Source organism: Dermacentor variabilis, chromosome 4 (genome assembly GCF_050947875.1).
Source record: "Dermacentor variabilis isolate Ectoservices chromosome 4, ASM5094787v1, whole genome shotgun sequence".
Lineage (NCBI taxonomy): Eukaryota > Metazoa > Arthropoda > Arachnida > Ixodida > Ixodidae > Dermacentor > Dermacentor variabilis.
The window spans coordinates 183,323,084-183,345,372 of NC_134571.1; the positions used below are offsets into that span (position 1 = coordinate 183,323,084).

The 22,289-nt window shown below is 45.1% G+C and overlaps 1 protein-coding gene across 2 annotated transcripts in view; it reads right to left on the bottom strand.

The window, feature by feature from the left end:
- Nucleotides 1-10,855, bottom strand: part of LOC142578090 (uncharacterized) — an 80,634-nt gene extending 69,779 nt beyond the window's left edge. For both annotated transcript variants that reach the window (XM_075687508.1, XM_075687507.1), the window contains exon 1: nt 10,677-10,855. In XM_075687508.1, the coding sequence (XP_075543623.1) occupies nt 10,677-10,787 (111 nt within the window). In that variant the 5' untranslated portion in view covers nt 10,788-10,855. The remainder of the gene's footprint in view (nt 1-10,676) is intronic.
- Nucleotides 10,856-22,289: the final 11,434 nt, after the last annotated feature.

Below are 22,289 nucleotides of genomic sequence, written 5' to 3' on the forward strand. Positions count from 1 at the left end.
GGCGCATGACCAGTTTTCCAAATTGGCACCGAATAGTTAATAATTAATAGTGCATAGCCAATCCCGCTACCGCAGTTATACACATCGGCAATAAAGAAGTTCGTTAAAGAGTGTAGCATATGTGCACATGCTTAGTGACTCAATTGTTTCAACGGTTGTCCTTGAATCCTGTTCCTTCAGCTAAGCAGACCGATGCCTTATTCATTCGACCATGGACTACTCGGCGACACAGGCTGGAGTCAAAACGGTTAGAGATACAAAGGTAGATATATGGGCCGTTAACCCCCGGGAATTCCATCAACTATCCTATTTAAGTTAAAGTTGGCGGCGCTTCAATCCTTTGGAGATGATTGGTGATGCTCATGCAATTAGGAAACTATCGTATGATTGGTGTGTAATTTGCGATACGTGCAATCTACTTCATGCACTTTCCTGAACGAGCTATCTATGTTTGTATGCCTGTATCTATGTTTATTTTTATTTATGTATACATATTTGTATCTATCCATTTTCCTGCCTGCCTGTGTCACTGGGTTATCCGTGATCGAATGGCTAGCGCATTAGGCTGCTCTTCTGGGGGCATGTTCGAAACCAACGATCGGACCGAATCGGGTAACTGGGCACGTGGCCATATGTACGTGTGCGGAGGTCTTCAGCGAACGTCTTTTACGCTGAAATTTTGTCACTGAAGATGGGGAACTATATAGCTGCTCGAAGAAAGTCTTTCAGGCCGAATTGAAGTATTGGGTACGTGCGACTCGCTCTATGCTGGTCTCCAATGTACAGCTTTGATGCCAACTTGGGTCACTGGGCATGTACCAGTAAGTGTGCGTCCCTCTTCAGTGAAAAATTTTGACGCCAACTTGAGTAAATAACTAAGAATGTGTGATGCTACAATGACGGAAAAGGTTCCTTAATTTTCTCCGATAATGAGCGGATTTGAACCGACGGAACAAGTGTCCCTCAGGGACAGCAATCCGATACATTAGCAGGCTGCTGCACAAATTAACTGCGCACGTCCCACTTTTCAGTGAACGCCTTGCATGCCAACGCTTCAGGGAGCTGCGCCATAACTGCACTGGGTATGTGCTGCTCTTCAATGAACTTATCGTTAACTTGGAACACTGAGTATGCGTCACTGAGTGCGCGGTAAGTGAGGGAACGATTCTTAGCGTTCACAGGAAACGGCAGGCCATGCTTATTTCCAAGCAGGGCACGCGCGGGCATTCTCGGCAGTGCCACTAGAAGGCACAGCGTGTCCAGAAAGAAGCGCGAAAAAGGAGTCCCGTTGCCACGTGACGTGCTTATCGGCGGTCGCATGCACCGGTGCGCCATGTATTTTACAGGTCACAAGCGGGCTGTAGGCGGCGGCACCAAGTAGGGCTGTATCAGAGGAGCAGGTGTTCCGAACGAGCGTAGCTCACCCCCTCTCCGCATCATTGCGCAAACTGTCGCTGCTGTCAGTAGAACCGTGCTCCTGCATGCGTTGTCCGTACACAGTGAAGATTATGGTACCCATAAGATGCGTGTTAGAGGATATCGCTGCCACTGGTTTCGGCTATAATGTACGCTTCAAATACCATTCTTAGAAGTGAAGAAGTTCTTAGAAGAATCCCAGAGCCATTGGTGGGAATCGAACCCATGACCTTAAGCAGGAGTCGCATACACGATATTTGGTGTTAATGCGCTTTTTCCGTGTCGGAACAGCGCACCTAGTGGACGCCGCAGACAGCAAAACTGGTGGCTCCTAGCCTCCTCAATCCACAACGTGGTGCGAGTAGCTAACCGCGGAGGTCATCACTGGTATTATTTGCACTCCAGCGCAGTTAGGTGTCGGCAATCGCTAGTGGCCCCTCTCGTCGCACTGGGTAAAACGCTCACTTCGTCGCTGCGTTGTGAGCACAGAAATTTCTGCTAAATGTATACAAGATGACCGCACAGAATGAGTTAATTCCCTGTATGACTCGGGAGGTGAATGAACGAGTGCCAGCTTGTGTGACCCGACCCACCCGACGTGCCATGGACGACCACTCCGCTTATGTGTTCACACCGCCAACAACGCAAAGGGTGGACTTCCAAAGAGGAAAGACACATTCGCCGCATCAAATGTATAAGTTTACCGCTACTCCTCGGACTGCGACATGGTCGTCGCGTGAGATATATGCCTATGCTCAACGAAGCCTGCACACTAAAGGCAACTTGGTGCTCTGCAGAAAGCGGATACACAGGTCGTGCAAGTGTACTGCGACTGTGTTGCTGGATGAGTAGCCATTTCTTCTCCTGTGCTTAGCATATGCGGAAAAACGCGTAGATATTCTCAGTCATGTTATGGTGTAACTGATCATTAGTATCTAAGGGTCCTGTTTTGTTCAACGTCGGTCAGTGTCGCTGTTAGGCCTTTCATGACTTGCGGAGATGCTAAATAGTGGTTTCAAATAAAGCACTTTGTGAACGTTTGCGTCTCTGACAATATTCCGATGCGTGCAGTAATACATCCAAAGTCCGCAGAGTGGTAGGAATCCCTAAGATTGGTATCGCTGTGCGACCGTTTCCGCCTTCACATCGACGTCCTTTAATAAACGTCGTTTCTCACTTCCAAAGGAATACCATATACGATTTCTTGCAGGTGGAAACAATGTTCCTTTGCTAAGCCTCCCGCGTTGATTTATTTACTTCCATTGCTCTCACATTTTTCTACGCCTTCTGTCGTTCAACCACAACATGGCATGTGTGCGCAATGCATGCCATGTGTAAAAAAATCTAGACTAAATAGATTGTTATGTTTCTTTCACCACTCTCATCGTTCACTGCTGTCGCTTCACCGTAAGATGATTGAACTCAAAATCGACAATCTTTTATTATATTTAAAACATAAGGTATTGCTTTTCCCACAACTCGGCGACACCACCTTCAAAAAGAATATCATGAACAAATTTGTGTGTTCTAAAGTCAAGCATCGCCTTCTACCTACACTGCCCCCAAAAGAACAAGACGCGCACAAAAGGTTTGCTCTACAAATTGAAAAGGTTGCCCCGAATATCATTTGAAACACATATAGTGCAGCGACGCCACTACCCCATCAAAACTTGAGCATCCTTCCGGACACACAAGACTTTCATTCTTAAAGATGCTTACACATGTTCCTGTCAAATATGCAACAGCAGGCAACGCAGTCATCAACAAATAGAGCCGGGATTTGCTACAGACACTTGGCCGAGGCCAGAACTCCGAATGGACGAAGTAAAGGGTTGACCGACTGACAGCACCTAATTACTACAGAATTATTCAGTGCACAAAGCCCGCAGACCTAGTGAAAAACATCCTGCATCATACGAAACAATGATTGCTGGGACCAGGTGACCCGAGCATTTATGGTCTAGAAAAATGGGGCAGTTGCTGTTGAGGCCTACAGCTCCAAACTGCATTTATATTATACGGACATAGAAATAAGTGAAACCGGACTCCATATCAACGAACGATACACGTTTCTGGCAGCCTCTCCTGATTGTCTAGTCAGACACAGCAATGAAGCCGGATTGCTGGAAGTGAAGTGTCCAGCGTCAAAACCAGGAAAAGCAGTGCATGACGAATACCAAAACAGCTTGTGCGGAAGTTGTCAATGGTGAAATGCAGCTAACGAGGATGCACGCATTTTTTTTCAGATCGAAGGACTGCTAAGCACCACCTAGAACAGTGCGCAGTGATTTTATTCTGGGGACAGGGCATCTTTAACCTCATCAGCGGGTGAATGTGGAGCGCATCTACCCTGACGAAGTAGTGTGAAAGGAAGTGCTTGAGGGCCTTCTGTGCTTGTATAGAAAGGCAGTATTGCCTCAGCTGCTCACGAGACGCATAATGCATGACGGTTTTCTGGACACAAGTGGTGAGGGTTATGTGCCTTTTAAAAATACACATGGGCTCTACATTTGCAAACAGGGAATATTGAAGATAAAGCTAACGAAGCTAAAGTAAAGACGAGAAGCAATAGCAAAAGTCATGGCTAGGTGCATATTTATATGTGCAATATTATATTGATTTATTTAAACGATATAAAGTGCACACATAGCTTTGCAGTATTTAAAAGACTAAATGTTGTTTAGTACCATGGAGTCGCAGGTGAGACCATCAGTACTTGACTGGCCATTGATTGACATAAAGCAGTCATGAAAATCATTTTTACAGGAACGTTGCCGAAGCCAATGTTTCAACAAGTGTAAGTACTTGTAAGGCAGCAACTTCGCAGCGATGGCTCCAGCGACATTCCCTGTTCAAAAAATTTTCATCACTTCAAGCCACCATCTTTCTCTGAACTTCTTTCTTGTTTGACGTAAAGTAGGACACACGAGCGGTGACCTTACGAATAAATGTTTATTATTCAACTTTGAGCTTCACCACAAGGAGCGGAGCAATACACACAGAATACAACAAAAGAAAATTGCAGCTCACTATCACAACACTCATGGCTAGGTGCATATTTATGCGGGCAATATTTTATTTATTTGTTTAAGTGATACAAAGTTCATATATAGCTACGCATTATTTAAAAAAAAACAAAATTTCTGTATGAAATTGTGCCTTTTCTGTTGTTTAACACCGTGGAATCGTAGGCGACACCATGAGGATATGACGGCCATTGAGACGTATTTAGACAAGTTGCTTTCAGATACTTTCACAAAGGCCAAATGATGACAAAGTTGCAAAACAAGTTTATACGTGATGAAATTGCACTAACCTTTCTTGTTTTCGTATGTCAATGTTTCTTTGGCGTTTTCTGCGCATTGTTTCAGTCTTACGCTTTCAAATTTTCGGTTTGAAGTCGTTTCATTCATTGAATGTAATGTGTATAACACTTCCGAAAACAACACTTTCCTTCTTTCTAAAGTTACATTTTTATAAATATTACGAACAATTGAATAATAAAAATGTGAAATAATTCAACGCGTTTGCTAGTTTAGCTTGTGCAGATATGTTAGGATTGTGATTATGGAAATACAAATTACACTATGCTAAACTGAAAAACTCAATATATTTGTCTACTAAGGGCTCTTGCAAAGAAAACAAACAGGGAAATAAAGTGCTGAAGCTATTTAAAATCTGATTCTGCATCCCTTCTTTCATCTAGAACTCGGACTACTCTATACTTGGACAAGAAATGTGCATGTTGTAAACACAGCAACCGCTAAATCAAACGTATTCATTGGCTCGCCTGTATTCAGTTCGCCTGTCCTAAAGCTTAACAGAAAATCTTTACAACCACTGACGCCATAGGTGGCATCATTTTGTCTATTTCAACAACAAGGGAACTTAACTTTCCCACAGAGGTGTGGGGTGCAGTCGTCCGACCATTGCTTGTCAATTCACACACTTCCAATCAAAAATTTATTAAGGGTAAGTTTGCAAACTAATTGCGCACAAAGAGAAAACTTGGCCACCGTGGAACCATGCACTACCAGCTCCAGTGACCGAGCACGACGCAACGCGTTCGCGATTACAAGTTCTGCAAGTGCCGGCACCGAAGTCCTGACATCGCAATTTGCGCAGGCTTCATTAACAGCTTGTTGCGGTAACTTCTTCGAGTGTTTTCGGTTATAATCACGCTGTGTTATCACAGTCCCCAATAGCTCTCGCTCTTCATTTCCCAGGCACCATATTATAAATTTGCGTGGAAGGACCATATTGTCGCATCTTTGCTACACCTCTCCTTGTTCACCACTTGGATGAAATCGTGCTTGAGGAACTGTTCCTAAAAGCGTTCCTAAAAACTGTTCCTAAAAGCAGAAGTGGTGTCCGCTGCTGATTTTGTCGGCGTTAAAAAGAATGCTGATTTAGGCTCCCCTGGCTTATAGTTCTGAGGGAAGGAAGAAGTGGACATAATTTCCTTCTTTGAGGCAGAAATATCGGCACTACATGGTGCGGACTCCGCTTATTCAGCCTTGAAGATGAGCTGCCGCTAACCATGCCGCTCTCTTTTTCGTCGTATAAACTTCTACATCGTTTAGCCATTTGCAAACCTCCAATTACAGATGACAGGTTTTCACTGTGGGAGCTCTAATTACAGCGCGCCGTGTGCCACAAGTACAAGACGACATGCGACGCAGAGCACCGTTGTATCGCCTTTATGCGGAGCGCAGCGCCATTTTGCGTCACGACGCCGAGACATAGTGAGCTACGCTCAAGACGGGTCAGTCGCCACAACATACCGTCGTGCTCACCTGTAAAATAATTCCTCGCCGTTTCTCACTCTCACCCTGGAAAGGATCCCATCCTTTTGTTACCTTCCGTTTCCACACAATTTGCTGGACCTTCCGTTTCCACACAAAACCGGTTGCTCGACCTTCGAGCTTAGTTTGCGTCGGTGATTGTCTTGTGTCCTTCCTACTGTCAAGTCGTGCCTCACTACTTTGCTTTTAGGCACTTGACAATAGGTCGGCCAAATCAACGGTGCTCACTCCAACTCACTCAAGATATACATTTTCACTCAAGGCTCATTCAGACCAGCCAAAATTATATTAGGCCGGGCTCACTCGGACTCAGACTCGGCAATCTTTACGTCAGGCCCTCTCAGACTCAGACTTACCAAAATACTACACAAATGCTTGGCTTTCCCATCCAGGCGCAAGTGCAGTGTAACATTAATACGAGGTCTGGTTCTTGTATTCGTGGCGCTAAATCCTTTCACGCCTATCTTAAATTCGCACAAATATGAGATGCCACTTAAGATGCAAATATGATATCATGGCTGAAATTTCTTGAGTGCATGTCAACCATTGTGGCTCAGATACTAATGCCGCTTTTCTCAAGCACGAGGTCACGCCTTTCATTCGTGCCACAGCGGCTGCATATCGTCAGTCGCCAAGTTGAAAGAAAGTCGCGGTTCCGCCCGAAAGGCGAAACGTCGATCGCAATAGAAAATAGTACGCAGCTATACAAAATAAGCATAGTAGGTTTATCAGCGGTATAAACTTGTAAGCATTCGCTTATGATCTAAATTAACAAGCCTGGTGTCACTTGGCCACAAACAAACCTCAACACACCTCACCCAACGATTGCGGAAGCACTCTGTAAAAACGCTGGCGTGAGCAAGCGCGGGAGCAGATGTGTGCGAATTAACCTCCGTGCTGCTCTCGCCTCAACGCGAACAAAGTGGGGAAAATAAAGCGCACAGGAAGCTATCAGCAGTCTGCTTACTCTACATTCAGCATAGGTCTTTCAAGAATGGGCCCGCGCGGTCGAGGCATGCGCAGCAGCCGCCCAAGTAGCTCACCCTCCCCCCAGGTGCCCTTTGCGCGACGAAAGACGGCGCGCTTCCTTGCCGGTTTCTTGCCTTGTGCGCGAGACTGAGCCGCCACCGTCGGCTCACCCTCGCCCGCTTTCACTCGACATGCAGCACAGGGCGTGCGACGACGATGTTGTCGCCCTAGGACTGTGCACGCAACATCACGGTGACGACGGCGGCAGAAGTGCGCCTGGAGTGTCATTATGATTACTATCGCACTCTAAACACCTTAATTGTAATTGCTACACTTAGCTGGTAGTTAAATAAGCCAACATTATTGCAGTGAAAAGCCGAAGCGAATACTTTTCCAGCAATAAGTACGTTTGTGATGATGATGATGCGCGGGGTTTTATGGCGCAAGGGCCAGGTTTGGCCAAAGAGCTCCAAGCCAATGGTAATTATATCGAAGTGAAGGAATATATTACGAGCAATGAATGTTATGGGGCTGTAAAGGGGCCTAAAAGATGGCCACTGTAAAGTTTGTAAGAGCTACATGTAATAAAACTATGACAATGACTATGAAGTTTGCCAAGGACGCGAAAGGTCCATTGTAAAAGAGTTACGATGTACGATTGGTCATTTGGATAACAATTCGAAAAGCACTACTGCCCTAACAGATTCCTTAAATCGCAAGGCCCTGAAGGCGTGTGCTGCACGAAGACTAATATCTCAGCACCATCCTCTCTAGAGAGGATGTGCTACGAAACATTTGGACTATTAACATGCAAGAAAGTATGTTTGTAAGCCGCATGAACCTGATCATTATTTTTTACAATCGCGCCTATAGAAGGCGGACTAGATGGAACATGAATTTATGTACTGAGTTCTCTCTTGCTTCTAATAAATCACTAGGGATATTTCTTATGCGGTATGTTTCTGGCCGGTTACGGGGATTTGGGAACTGATCACTTATCGGAATTCATGAATCTATACAAAGCAATAACGTGTTGATCTATTCAACTATTCTGTGCTTTTTGTTGAGAATCAGTGCATCATCTCAACGTTCTGGAGGCTGAGATAAAATAATTAAGCTGAATGTTTTCTGTGAATAAAGTAGCTCGACTTTGTTGCCATGTGGGTGCTTAAGTGTAAAACAAACAAGCTTTCGTAGTACTGTAGACGAGCTATAGCTATTTTACCAAAATGTTTTTTCTTGATCTTGATGTTTCCTTTAGTTATGTCAGCAAACGCTTTCAGTGGCAGAAAATCCTCATACTAAAATTTGTGTGCATTTAATTAGAACAAGAAAAATTATGCAGATCCCACGTACTGTGGGAATCGATGTAAGCGAAGTTTTCTGTGCTGGTTGATTTGATTGACGTTAATTAGCGGTGATGTTGACGGCGAAAACCTAATTTCTTCAACGTTTAGTCTAACATGAGAGTGGTGAGTTGATGCTAAACGTTAGCTTGCGTGCACCACGGCTGTTTATCTGCGTAGTGCAGAGAACACAAAGGGAGAAGTGTTTGCTTGAGGCGTTGTTGTGCGCCATATTTCATAACCTCTGAGAGGGTTGAGCATTGTCATTGCCACACATGGCACATCGTACTGTGGCAGAAATATTGACCTTGAATTGCATTATGGGACTGTACGTGCCAAAACGAAAATTTGATTGTGAGGCACGCAGTAGTGGCACATTACGGATTAATTTCGACACCAAGGTGTTCTTTACTGTGTCCCAACACCAAAGTGCTCGTACATTTTCTATTTCGCACTCGTCGAGATGCGGCTGCCGCGGTTGGGATCAAATCCGCGACCTCGAGCAATTCCATAGCCACAAAGCTACCGCAGCGGGCACAAAAGTGTCGATTTGACGTGCGACCGCTTCCGTAGTGTCGTGTGCAACCTGCGGTCCGCTTTAATGAATGGGGCTCTGCTGCTTCACGCCCTGCGTCAGTTGTCTGCTTGACATACTTGCATGGTGCTTATTTCTCAGAAATAGCACAAACGCACGGTACCGTATTTTGAGCTTAAGCTTATCCACTTTCTCTGCAACCACCGTCGTGCTATAGTAGTAGCGTTCCCTTGCCTTATCACGTTACCCCACCCCCCTTTGTAGGGGAACAGCCTATTCTCCCCCCTCCTCTCTACAATTCAATCTATGTCCCCTCTGGAATGGCACGTTAGTACGAAGGTAAGAGCTACAGTTTATGCAAGGCTTTTTTCGGGCGGTCAGTGATAATAAAGCTTTGCTGTCATGTGTACTCACACTTTGAACTACCCCCCGACGTGGTGTGCCGGGCAGCAGCAGCAACAGAAGGAGCAGCGGCATAAGTGCATAAGTTGAAGGAAAAAGCAAGGAAAGCTTCTCTTTAAAAGGTCAATTTCACAGTGTTTACCGCGGATGAATGAGTGCGCTGATCGGTGGTGACCAGCGAAAGAATAATAATCTCGGAGTGACGCCAAAGCCTCCCCGTTACTTCTGTCGCTCTCTTTGTCGCTTTCAGTGGCTACAGTTTTCAATAGATCTAGCTACAGCAAGTATAAACCGCTATTTATGACTTTAGTCAGGTGAAAGTGGGCTTCGACGTATATCTGCGGACACCTGAATTCCTGACAGCGCACTTTGAAACTTCAGAATTTAAACCAGTCAGGCATACGATCTGAGTGCTTTTCGGCAGTTCAGTAATATGAATCGCCTTTTCCTCATTTAACCTAACATCATCACCTCATCCTCACTCGCCCTCACCTCACAACGTCCGCCCTCCCTTACCTTAACCTCACTAATTTTCTCGAAAGCGATCCGCACCACACTTTCACTTCGCCCCGTGAGGGTGAAGGAATGTGATGATGAGGAAGGCCCTAGTGAGAGCTCTCCCTCGTGAGGCAGCGAATGTCCGCTCATACATAACTAGCTTCATCTGTGGCAATCAAAGGTGTCACTATATTGATTCAGTGCTAACACATTACCGTAGACAGTCATCATGAGATGGATTCTGCCGCAATTTGTTATATATTATGATCATTGTTATAATGATTGTGGGGATTATTATGTACTTTCACGAGAACTAAACAAAGTTGTGACGGTCACAAGCGCAGAACGTTGATTAGAGACTGAGGTGATATCTCTTTTTTTTTCATATATACATACATAACCTATGCCACATACCGAGTGGCAGAGTGTGTGCGTGCGTGTGTGTGTGTTTGTGTGTGTGTGTCTGTGTGTGTTGTGCGTGTGTGTGTACTGTCTGTCATGTCCGCATGCTTTCTACCGGCTCTTACTTCCACTCAACGACATTGCATGATGCACCAAATGAACCATAAGTCAACGCTTCTGCATCACACGGTGTGTGACATACACTACACATACTACAGAGTGGGCAAATTTCCCGAATAATGTTAGCCGCATTCATATAGCGCCGAATTGAAAACATGACGTTGTGGTGCTGGACGAACTCACAATTCTGGTTTGCGTATTGAAGAACAGGCAGCTGCTGTCCCAAGCGCCTGGCGGCTCCGGCTGGCTGTTGCCGCCCTCCGTAATAGTCAGAATGATTATCACGCTCGCCATCCTGCGCAGAAAAAGCACGATTGTGTTGCCATCCGCAGTTGACTACTGCAGGCGCGCTGCAAAGCGAAATCTTGTTTCTATAGGTTGGGGAAGCACTATGATACTGCGAAGGGAGAAATCTTGTTCTGATATGCCACAGGCTGAAGGTTAATTCTACAAAAGAACTGGATCATTAAGAAAGATGGGCTTGAATACTGGAATTGTAAAATTATCAGTCTCGAGCCATGCTTGATGCACTAGCAAGAAGCATTGTTTAATTGTGTCTGGCAGTAGTTTGTTAAGAAACTAATAAATACACTAATCATAACGCGTTCCGATAGGCAAACGTAATTTGAGCTGCTAAGATAAATGGCAATAATAAGCAGTGGTTCATAAATTGTCAACATGGTATCACTGACACATACAATTATTTGCAAAACTCAACCATCCCTATTCCCTGCCACGCGAGTGTTTAACACGCCTGTATGCAGTTTTCAAACAGCATCTAATATGACGTTTAGCGACAATTTTCGATACACTAGACAACAGTGTAAAGAATGAACGCTTGAGTTTTGCTTTATAAAAAGCCAGCATATTTGCATGAGCTCTTAGCTATCCAACGCAATATAATTTTAAATTTGGCATGATTAACACACCGGCACCCATCTTTGATGTTCCATCTATAATTACCAGTCTACAAAAGTCATCGAAACCACATGCGCTGTGGGATTCAATGATATACGAAGCATTTGCAGGTGCCCTGTTGTGGTGTTTCGTTTGCGGTCTGGAGAAAGTTACCAGTTGGTGACGAATATTTCTATAAGGCGAGCAATTGTGTAGGTGTGACGAGAGCGGGTCCGTTACTTCAGCAGCAAGACGGCGGTGATTGCATAACGGCTATGTCATGGCCCGCATTTATTGTACTCAGCTGAAGAGACGTTACAATCTCTTGCGTTACGACCTGAACCAATAAGAAATGCGGTAAAATATTTGAAAACAAACAACACTCACACTCTTATAATATTCTTGCTTCTATGCGACCAAAGGAACGCGAAATGTAGTGGTAACGTTGAACTTAGCTGGTGTGTTCCCTTCATCTGTCTGATGTCACACCCACATGTTATTCCTTCTTTATTGAAACTGGGGCCCTATAACGTAAAACTATTCCAATATGTTTCTATTCCAATCTCCTCACGTCACATTTGCGTAACCACTAACGCAAGCACCGGGCGGTCACCCGCAGGGTTGTCTGAACACACCAATCAAACGCTCTCCTCGTTCATAGGAAGTCACTTTCGTTTGCTTGAAAAACGAATAAGATTACCTACACTGAGCGGCTTGTCGTATCTAATTGGCTGACAAGAGGCGAGCAGAACCCTCAAGTGGAGGGGGATTCGATGGGGCCGAGCCACTGCACTGAATGTCGATAACCGGATGAAGAGGGTGGTGCCGGCGTCTACGATTGGTCGGCTTTCCCTTACTTAGCTTGCGGTGGCTGGTCGAAAATCGCGACGGCATGCAACGGTAGCTCAAGAATGACGCTAAAACGGGCCCTCAGCAAAGAAGAGTTGCCAGAATGGGGGGGTAAACGTACCGAAAGTGCTCGAAAACGTTACACGGCAACGCAAGAAGCTTTATTATGCGGAAATATACCCATGCTCTCCGGCAGGTGCGAGTAGCCAGCGTCTGAGCGATCGGCGGCAGCCATATTTTATTCCTTTCGGAACGGGGCAGCCTGCGGCTAATCCGAAGAAAATTCAGTTTTGTTCGGCATACTAATGCATCTTTATCGCGTACACGTCACTTTGACGCGGTGAGTTCTTGCAGTTTTGTGACGTCGCGTGACAGGCAGGTGAAGTGGGTGCAGCCCGAAAACATTTTACCAATAGCCGAGGGCTAATGGCGAAAAGGGGTCGAATCAGAAATAACTGTTTTTCTTTTTTCTGTCAAATCATGCATAATCAGTGTGTACACATCATATCAGATGGGAAGGTATCGCGGATTTCGTGACGTCGCCTGATAGACAGGTGAAGTGGGGGTGGTCGAAAAAGTTTTTGACCAATCGTGGAGCGCTGATAGCAGAATTGGAATAGAAAAGTTTGGAATAGTTTTACGTTATAGCGCCCCTGTTTTATGCAACCTGATTCATGGACCATTTTTTAAGCATTAGTCTGCTTTGACAAGAAAGAATTACGCATGCTTCCTTGGCGCAAATAAATCCATGGCCCTGGTTCAATCCCACCATAAAGCAAGAAACCTCTGGGAAGCGGAAGCCCTGATTTTAAATAGTCTGTGTAAGGCTGAAGTGATCAAATTTCACACCTACGGTTCTTGAATGACGCCTGTATAGTTAAGCCGTTAGCACGTATAACAAGGCCTATTAACCATCTAAATGATAAATCTGCCGAACAATATGCGGTGTTACACTAACAGAAATGAGCGATTCAAGTCTATCTGAACTCTACTCATATACCGTCGGTGCTTTTTTTTTAAGGGGCACCCGCCGTGGTAGCTCAGTGGCTATGGTGTTTGGCTGCTGAGCACGAGGTCGCGTGATTGAATCCCGGCCACGGCGGCCGCATTTCAATGGGGGCGAAATGCGAAAACACCCGTGTACTTAGATTTAGGTGCACGTTAAAGAACTCCAGGTTGTCGAAATTTCCGGAGTCCTCCACTATGGTGTGCCTCAAAATCAGAAAGTGCTTTTGGCACGTAAAACCTCATACTACAATTTTTTTAATTTTTTTTAAATAGTTTTTAATTTACTATCATTTAGCCTATCCTAGAATGCTTTTTCAACTATTCGTCTCTTCAGCGAGGCAGACATGAGCACCCTAGCAATCTGTTCGATATTTAACTGAAATTCTTTACTGATATTTTTGACTGCTACTGCTAAACTCAATGATCACGCGTCATTGAAGGAGGGCATGGTGAGAGGAAGAAGCAATTTCCACAATTTATAGCGCCATCTATTTTCTGTGTGAAAAGTTCCTCTCTTTCTACTGTAATAGCGAAACTGGCCGCACAAGCAATGTCGGAAGGATTGGCCACGTGATGCTAGCTGCCTCGTTGAGTCCCTTCACGCGAACGTGACCTTCGTTTGTGCACCGCTGTGATCTTGTAGAGCTGATTTTGATCGATTGATCTTCGCTTACAGTTCCAGCACGTGACAACACACTAGATGCCTCAACAGGCCTCATAGCCGAATGTTTTTCGTCACTGAAGCATCGAATGACGCGGACAACTCTCGTTTCGTGCTGTATGAGATTCGGCGGGCCAAATGGCGTACTTTTACCGACAAATCTCCGAACCATCAATGACCATTTAAGACTGCCCAACTTGACCAAGTCTCGCACAGAGACACGCTGCAATACCGTTAACTTGATTCCATGAGTGTTAAGCACGGACCAACTAAGGAGCGGGCTTGGTCCTTTGCTTTTTTGATATCTTTGAGCGATTTACTTGACTCCATTTCTTCCCAAATCAGACTTTGCGCTAAAGATTATGTAATTTACCGCAAAATTTATTCTCACCATGACCTCTTAGCCTTACAATCTTACTTCGATTCAGTAACAGCATGGTGCTCTGCCTGTTTCATGCAACATAACCTTTCGAAAACAGAAGTTATGTCTTTTACTAACAGTGAGTCTTGAACCGAAACGGCGCACACCTTAAATAATGCTACAGTCGCATTGGTAACTACATATAAGTACCTCGGTGTTCACGTTCATTCAGGCCTAACAGCGAGCCACCATATTAACCTAATTCGTGCATCAGCTAATCGGACATTAGGGGGGTGTTCTGTAGAAGCCCACCTAGTGTAATGTCTATTTCGGCCACTGCTGATTGGCTTGGCCCACTCGTCTCCTACTCGCTCGAACAGCGGCATCCCATCAGCAGCGGCCGGAAAAGACAGTCCGCAACTTGACTCTTACGAAATACCCCCCCCCCTCTCTACATCTCCTAAAACGTAATTTGAAGCATGATCCATGTGACCTTTGATTACGGGCGTTCTTTACACTAATTGAACCTAAAATTGATTATGCTTCGGCTATATGAGGCCCTCATCACGCATATATACTAAATAAAATTGCACCATTACAGAAACTCGCGCTTCGTTTTATTTACTCTGATTACTCGCGTCATAACTGCATCACAGCATTTAAGAAACACGCAGAGCTGCAAGAACTATGTCACCACCGAGAAGCTGTGCGTTTGTCACTTTTTCATAAGCTGTATCATCACTCAACACTTCATAATCACATTTTTCGCTTGCCTTCCATATTTGACCGACGCGACCATACGTTTAACGTTCAGCGCTTCTCATGTCGTACATTTAACTACCCATATTATTTCATACCACGCGTCGTAACTGACTGGAATGCTCTGCCTCCACGTGTTGCTACTGCCATTCATCCCGACAAGTTTTGCAATCTGTTGTCTCCCTTAATGCTGCTTAACATGATGCGTATATTACTATCTCATGTTTGGATTGTTTGATTACTTTGTATTTCTAATAATGTAGATATCGTTGTTTCATTCATTTATCCTGCTGTTTGGAAGATGTATGATTGGTATAATTTCTTACTATTGCCGTGATCATGTTATTGCTTGTTTTCTTTCTTGTTGTGCATGTCGGAATTAACAGTATTCGGTACGAATATCCTAATGTCACATGACGTGTGCTAAATTTTTTCAGTTAATTTGTGCTGTATTATATATTTATCTATTGCCCATAGCCCCCCTCCCCATGTAATACCCTCAACCGTGAGGGTTTTAGGGGTATTTTCTATAAATACATATAAATATAAAATAAGCGAACAGAATAAGATGCATAATGCGTGTCTAATGTCGTCACACTGAATTGACAAATACGGAAAAAAGCGTAGTCGCATCCTTAAATCTTATTTTCAGAAAATTTGTTTTGAATGACAAGGTTCCCTTGAACTATGTCTTCATTTTTTCCTTAATTACGAGAACACGGAAGCGCTCACTTGTTGTACTTCGCATTTTCAAGCTGACTCCTCCACTGTTGAAAGCCAGATCGCATATATGAACAAAGCGAGAACAATGCTTGCACGTTGACATGTTCACTTCTTAAGTTGTGATCTTTATGAGTTCGAATAAAGTGGGACTGTATTCACAAAAGCTCAAAAGAACAAATTTCAGCAATCGTAATCTGAACATTTCATTAGCGAAGACGGCTGATCAATTCCAAAGTGCGCGTCCGAACAAAAAAAAAAGTAATTGTGGGGTCGCAACATTCATATGGGAACCGATTACCAGCGAAGCTGTTTAGGCTTCATACATGGGCACATACATGGGCTGCACACGTTATGAATTAAATCACAAATTTTTTATAAGGAACTCCAATACACCGACACAAATGCCGCCGCGGTCACCGCACCTCCCATGCATTTGCCGCGACTGCTGCTGTAGCCGCGCCGGTAACTGTGACGTGCGTGACGTTATAACCACAAAAGCGCAGGTCACGTGCACAGGTGCCGTCGCCACACTCTTTCCCCATCTCCCCAAACCTGTCTCCATCACTGGAGCGTGGTTGCCGGACACTTTCCCCATTTCCCCCTACCCGTTTCCCTTGCTGAAGCGTGGTCACCACACTATTTCCGTCTTTTCCCTACTCGTCTCGATTGATCCAGTGCCATCGCCACACTTTTCCTCTCTTCCCCAAAAATTGTCGGCTGCGCGCGCATTCCTGTCCACGCGCCGTGTCTCCAACGCGGACGCGATCCGCCCAGGAGGAGGAGGAGGAGGAGGAAACAGTAATAGACGGAAAGACAGGAATGTTAGCCAGTCCTCAGACAGCCTGGCCGTACTGGAGTAAGGGGGCACCGGGAATGAAAGATAGCAGGGAAGAGATGTTACAAAAAAATCGAAAGAAGAGCAAAGCAAAGGAAAAAAGAGAGATAGGAAAGGACGGCACGGCATTGTTTAAATGCTGTCTCTATGGCCAGTAAGACCACTTCTCCCCAAAAAGCGCAACAACGCTTTCAAAGCCTTCTGTGTGGAGAACGGTCTCAGCCAGTGTCCCAGGGCCCTTTCCTCCGACAAAGGGCGTTTTTCAAGACAATCTAACACTTCTAGAAGTTCTTTCGTGGGCGCACTGAAGCGGGGACCCTCACACAGAAAGTGGGCGATTTTTTTCCTCGCAGCTACAGTTATCGTATGTAGTGCTGTTGGTGATTCGGATACGAAATAAGTGAGCCGCCCAGCGTACCTCCTATGCCAAAGCACGCGGGGGACACATTTGCACCGACGATTCTGAAAATCCATAATACGAAATTTGAGCGCCGCTATACACGTGTGTTAATTTCGTGATATGTTGGCTGGCGCAGACAATCTGCCTCGTGCGGCAGACTGCATACGGTGCTAAGTGTGGCGCGATGACCTCGCTAATTGAGAGATCGCGAAAGGAAGTGCGTGAGTGACGCGTGGGTGCGATTCACAGCAGCACCGCAGACAACCTGTGCTCATGCAGCGCTTTGTTTTCATACAGATAACGCACGCTACTACGGTGCCATCTCGTAGCTGTAGTCACCAAAAAGCCCCAACATGTGCCATACTATGCTTTTCTTCTCACGCTTTCGTCATACCCTCCTGTTTCGCTTTCCTCCTCGCGTTCTCTTCGTTCTCGCCACTTTTTTCATCCACCGCTGCGCTCCGCGTTTGCTCGCATTTTTCACTGTGGTCCTTCGCTCGGTTATTAGGGAGGACGCCGAAGCCGGTGCTCGCCGCAGCAACGGGCGACTAAGAGCGGCGCTTTAAAATCGCTAATTTGACTCCTTTCGTAACACGCACACAATTGTGAAGTGTGTAAATGTAAAGGTAGTGGAATATTCACACCAATGTTTACTTCATGTTTCTCGTGAGCCTGTTGTAATTCATTATTTCTACATTTCAAATTTAAAAGAAAAACTAATTTTCCTTGCGCTTTCTTTGGCATCGTGGTTATAAATGGCAAAACATAGAGCCACTTCAGGCCCGTTGACGTTCTCGCTTAGTGTGCGATGTTAACTTCAACGCTGTCAAATCTTGCTACATTGTCGAATTCACTACTTTGACGCCTCCAATTGGCCCACATGGCTTTTGTGTGGCCTCTTTGGTTGTCTAAAAATCCCTGCTTGTCAGAATTCGACAGCATCTTAAATTAAGAAAGAACGCTGCCCTCACTGTTATGCGAGTCACATTGTCCTGCGTGAAGTTTCGGTTATATCATGGGTACGCTGGATCGGGGCAACTGGGGTCGTGATTTAGCAGTTCTAGCTCGGTGTGTAATCTAGGTGCACCTCAGGCCCGCAGTGCAGTGTACGGCAAGAATTCGCACCCACCCGCTGAGCCATAAAGGCAAGCAATGCTCGTGCCGGCAACAAAAAAGCATAACGGCGTCTTCAATCCGCTGTCCAGCCATTCAGCGGAACACGAAGGCCTGTTCATTTGGATGTTTTGTATTTGACCCAAGTTGAGCGGGCGTCTCGAAAACGCGCTTCTAAATATGTGAAATCAAATCGTTCTCTGCAATGCCTGGCCCGGGAAATGTGAATGCTTATTCAGCAAAGAAACTGCGTGCTTAGAAGTATATCGAAGAACCTGATGAAAGGTAATCCGGCGCGCTCCCCTGCGGCGACCTTTATGACTTGTGCGCTTTGGTGGCGTTAAGTCCTACAATTTGGTTTTGTTGTTTGATCACAGATGCACTGTTTGCAATGGAGTGAGGAGCTCGCGGATGTCCCCATGGTAAGGTTCTTATGATGGGCTGTCCCTTCTCTGTGTTTCCCAGTGTCCATTATGCGTGCAGGTTAATTTTGTAACCTTGAAATAAAGATCATTTAAATACCATAAACTGCTCAGCTCTCATGCTTCTCCGAGTGGCTAAATATTTATACTTAGCGGCGACCCATGATGTTCCGTGCCGCTGGTTAATTACTTTCACATTCATACTTCAACACCTTCACAGGTAGCGGAATTTTGAGAATTTCGCCGGGTTGGGCGGGTGTTCGAATTTTTTAAATAAAGAATATAATATGGTTCTATTCGATAAGGTCTTTGGACGAATATTCAATATCTATAAAAGCGAATATTTTTCATTAGTTTTCGACTGTTACAAATCGCTGAGTGGGCACATTTTAAAACAAAATTGGACCGAAATACCGATAAATGTCCTCCTCCTCGCTCAGATACCTGCTATAAAACATGAGGCATTACTTAGAAAAACACACTAATTAGCACAGGAAGCCATTTTCTCTGGATAAACAGGTATCAAGCACAATCATTAACGAGTGAACACTAAGTGAATGTGCTGTTTATCTGCGCCTAGTTCTCCATTTCTTATTTTAATAAACAACGTTTAATAACGTGCAATGCATTTGTAGAAACTGTTAACGTTGGGTATATACTTGAATTTAAAGTCTGCTTCCAACTAAGAGTAAAAAAATTACTGCTGATTATTCGAAAACTGTTATAGATGTATTCGACATTTCATTGCATTTGATTCCCTCCTAGCCCTATTCAATTCTCATTCGACTGTATCTGGAAACTTACTCTTCGCACACCCCCTAGCTTCTTTTGTTTATTAGGTCTTAACACGTAGCGTCGCCATATATTCAAACGGGGAAAATTCTGAAACTGCACCAATGATCATTTTTTCGTTTTATAATTTCCCTGCATTCGTAGCAGTGGCCCAATTCAGACCCTAAACCGTAAACTGCAAGCAACTCTATGCTTATACCCAAGCTACAAGGGCAGCTTTACTGTCGTCAAACATAACTGCGGCTAACTCGTTCCACCATGGTTAATGGCAACCGTAGACGACCAGAGGTTACACGAGCTATCCTGTTCACGGTTAACCACATGATGACATGTCACGTGATCGTTTGCGTGCAGGCTTCAGTTTGGATAATTGTCCTGCAAAATCCCATTACAATAGCTTTTTTGAGCAAACAAATTGCCATATATAAGAGTACTAGTGTGTACAGAGATTTCCGCGTTTAATTCCTTATCTAACCTAATTTTAAAATAATCTGAAATCAGTTGTCGCAATCGGCTGTAAAGTTGTTTTGACGGCCGAGAAAATCCGTTGGCCTCAAGCTGTTATCTGGTTCAAGTTCCTACATCGTGTCTATACTGAGCTCCATGCGCAGCAGTCGACGCTGTGGAGGCTACAGAGACTTCTTGCAGTGGCTTCGTTCGCACTTGAATATAGTTCGCTGGATTTTGACCGCAATTGTGTGCAACTTCTTTTAACAACATTTAATTAAATCTTAGAAACAAACACACTGCGGTATACGGCTGCTAATGTGTTGTGTTAGAACATGTTTATTTTTGTTGTTCTTTCCGGGTTTTTTTTTATTCGCAACCCCTCGGGTGGAGCTTCACGTGCATGCTCGCGCGAGTGGACGCTGTTGGCGCGCAACCAAGCGTGGACGGAACGCGCGGAATGATAAATTTTCTTGGCCGAACTTCTTGTGTAGTTTCCACAGCGTTGACTGCTGTGTATGGAAAGCAGTACACGTTCACGTTTCGCTATGTGTTCTTTCTGTGGCAAATTGACGTGTCTGATTGTTGTCTTCACCATTTTTTTCTTCTATTTGTTGCATCGTCATTGCGCTGTGTGTCTTGTTCCTGGTGAACCGTCGTCTGTTTCCTCACCATGGTTCTTCGCCCGCCGGAGCAGCGTCTCAGTGACGATCGGCTTTTGTGGCCCGCAACGTTCAAGCTATCCAGGACATGGAACAATAGAGTGGGCTGAGCAATGGTGCCGCCAACTAATGCTCGCACCTTTGCTATTTAGCGCAGACGAAAGGCCAATATGGATGTATCCGCGTGAAAATTCGTGGCACGAAGCAACGACGGGTGACGTGCTGTAGCAAAATGGAATCAAACCTCCATTGGTCGTGGCAGACCAAATGATACGCCTGTGGGGAAGACGTTTGCGAAGCGCCAGCGCTATGTTCGGGAGAAGTGCCGTGCGCCATTTGGCCCGTTTCCGAAACGTCGTTTACCCTAAGCCGATGTTGACAAGCCCGTTTAGCGGTCAACCGCGGTTAGCGGCCAAACCGCCGTTTAAGCTGCCGTAAACCTGCGCTAACCACGTTTAGCGATAAACGCAGTTACGATAACTTCTGTTAAGTTCGTCAAAGAAGATATCGCATGACACGACAGTCTTTCGAATAATTAATGGGTAAAAGGTGTTCGCTCCCACTGGCGCTTCAAATTCAAATGAAGGTACATCACGTGGCTGAGGAGATAGTATGCCACTGAATGACGCTTCCATACCACTTGGGTGTGTTGTGTTCTTAAATAGCGCTGATGCGATTAGTCGTCTTTGGAAGAAACAAGGCGTCAATGGTTTTGTCTGCTGAAGCCCGCTCGAAGCAACATTCATGGATGCTAAATGTATCTCGGAACTCCTGCGGTTCTTGCAGCGCTTACAGAATGAGGACAAATAGAAGATTTACGATGGACATGCGCTGACTCAGATCCATGTTTATTACTGGAAAGCATTCGCATATATAGGCATGCAACCACATTAGCAGAAAAGCAGAAAGGCATCACACGGAAAACATTGTACATGAATGCATCACTACATTATCGCTGTTATCACAATTTACACGTGCTAGTGAGGTAACTAAATGCAACGTCACTCAGTGTGGTGGACAGTAGGCTTACAAACCTACATATTTTTCGTATTATGTAGGCAGCCCCGATTACTTCCTTTGCAAGCTGCTGTCTGTGAATGTTCTGACTACCTGCTGTCCAGTGAAAATGGTTGTGCACCTATGCCTTAGAAGCCAGTGGTCCTTTCACGGCAAGCGAAGTAATCGAGGCTCCTCATATCAGACGGAACGGAGAGGGATGTGCTAGCATGCCGTCCATCCGCCTGGTGACACTGAGTCTAAGTACCTCGCTAGGGCGAGTATTATGGTAGCCTTGATAACGAAGTTATGCATCCAGGTAGAATTCTTTGGGTGTCATGTCATTCGGTTCTTCTGCTAATGTTATTGTATCCCTATACACACGAATGTTTTTTAATAGCGAAATATAGTTGCTTCTCCCGGCATATCGAGTGTGCTTCTTCCCTTAGTGGGCGCTTTGTGAGCGCTGCGAGAATTTAATGTTCACTGCGCACCAACTTGCTCAGTTTACAATTGTGATGTGTCCCAAACTTGCTCTTTCCTTTGACAGCGAATAGCTTTGCCTCGAATAGCCTTCCCTCTTTCGGCTGCTTTAGCGGTAATTCGGTGGCATGAAAGTGGTCGGACTTTGGGCAATGAAGTAGAGGGAACGTACCCAGGGAAAGGTTGGAAGTGACGGAAGGAAGGCGGTGCCATCGTGCTTGAGATCTCACGTAACCAAATGGCGGGCAGGTGCTAAAAAGAGGAGGGACCCCGCTATTCCGCCGATTCGACGTGGTAAGGTGAGGGAAAAGGTGCCTGTTTTCCGGCAAAGGAATGGCCCGGAAGAAATCGAACAGAGGAGGAGGGAGGTTATCGTTCATTCGCCCGC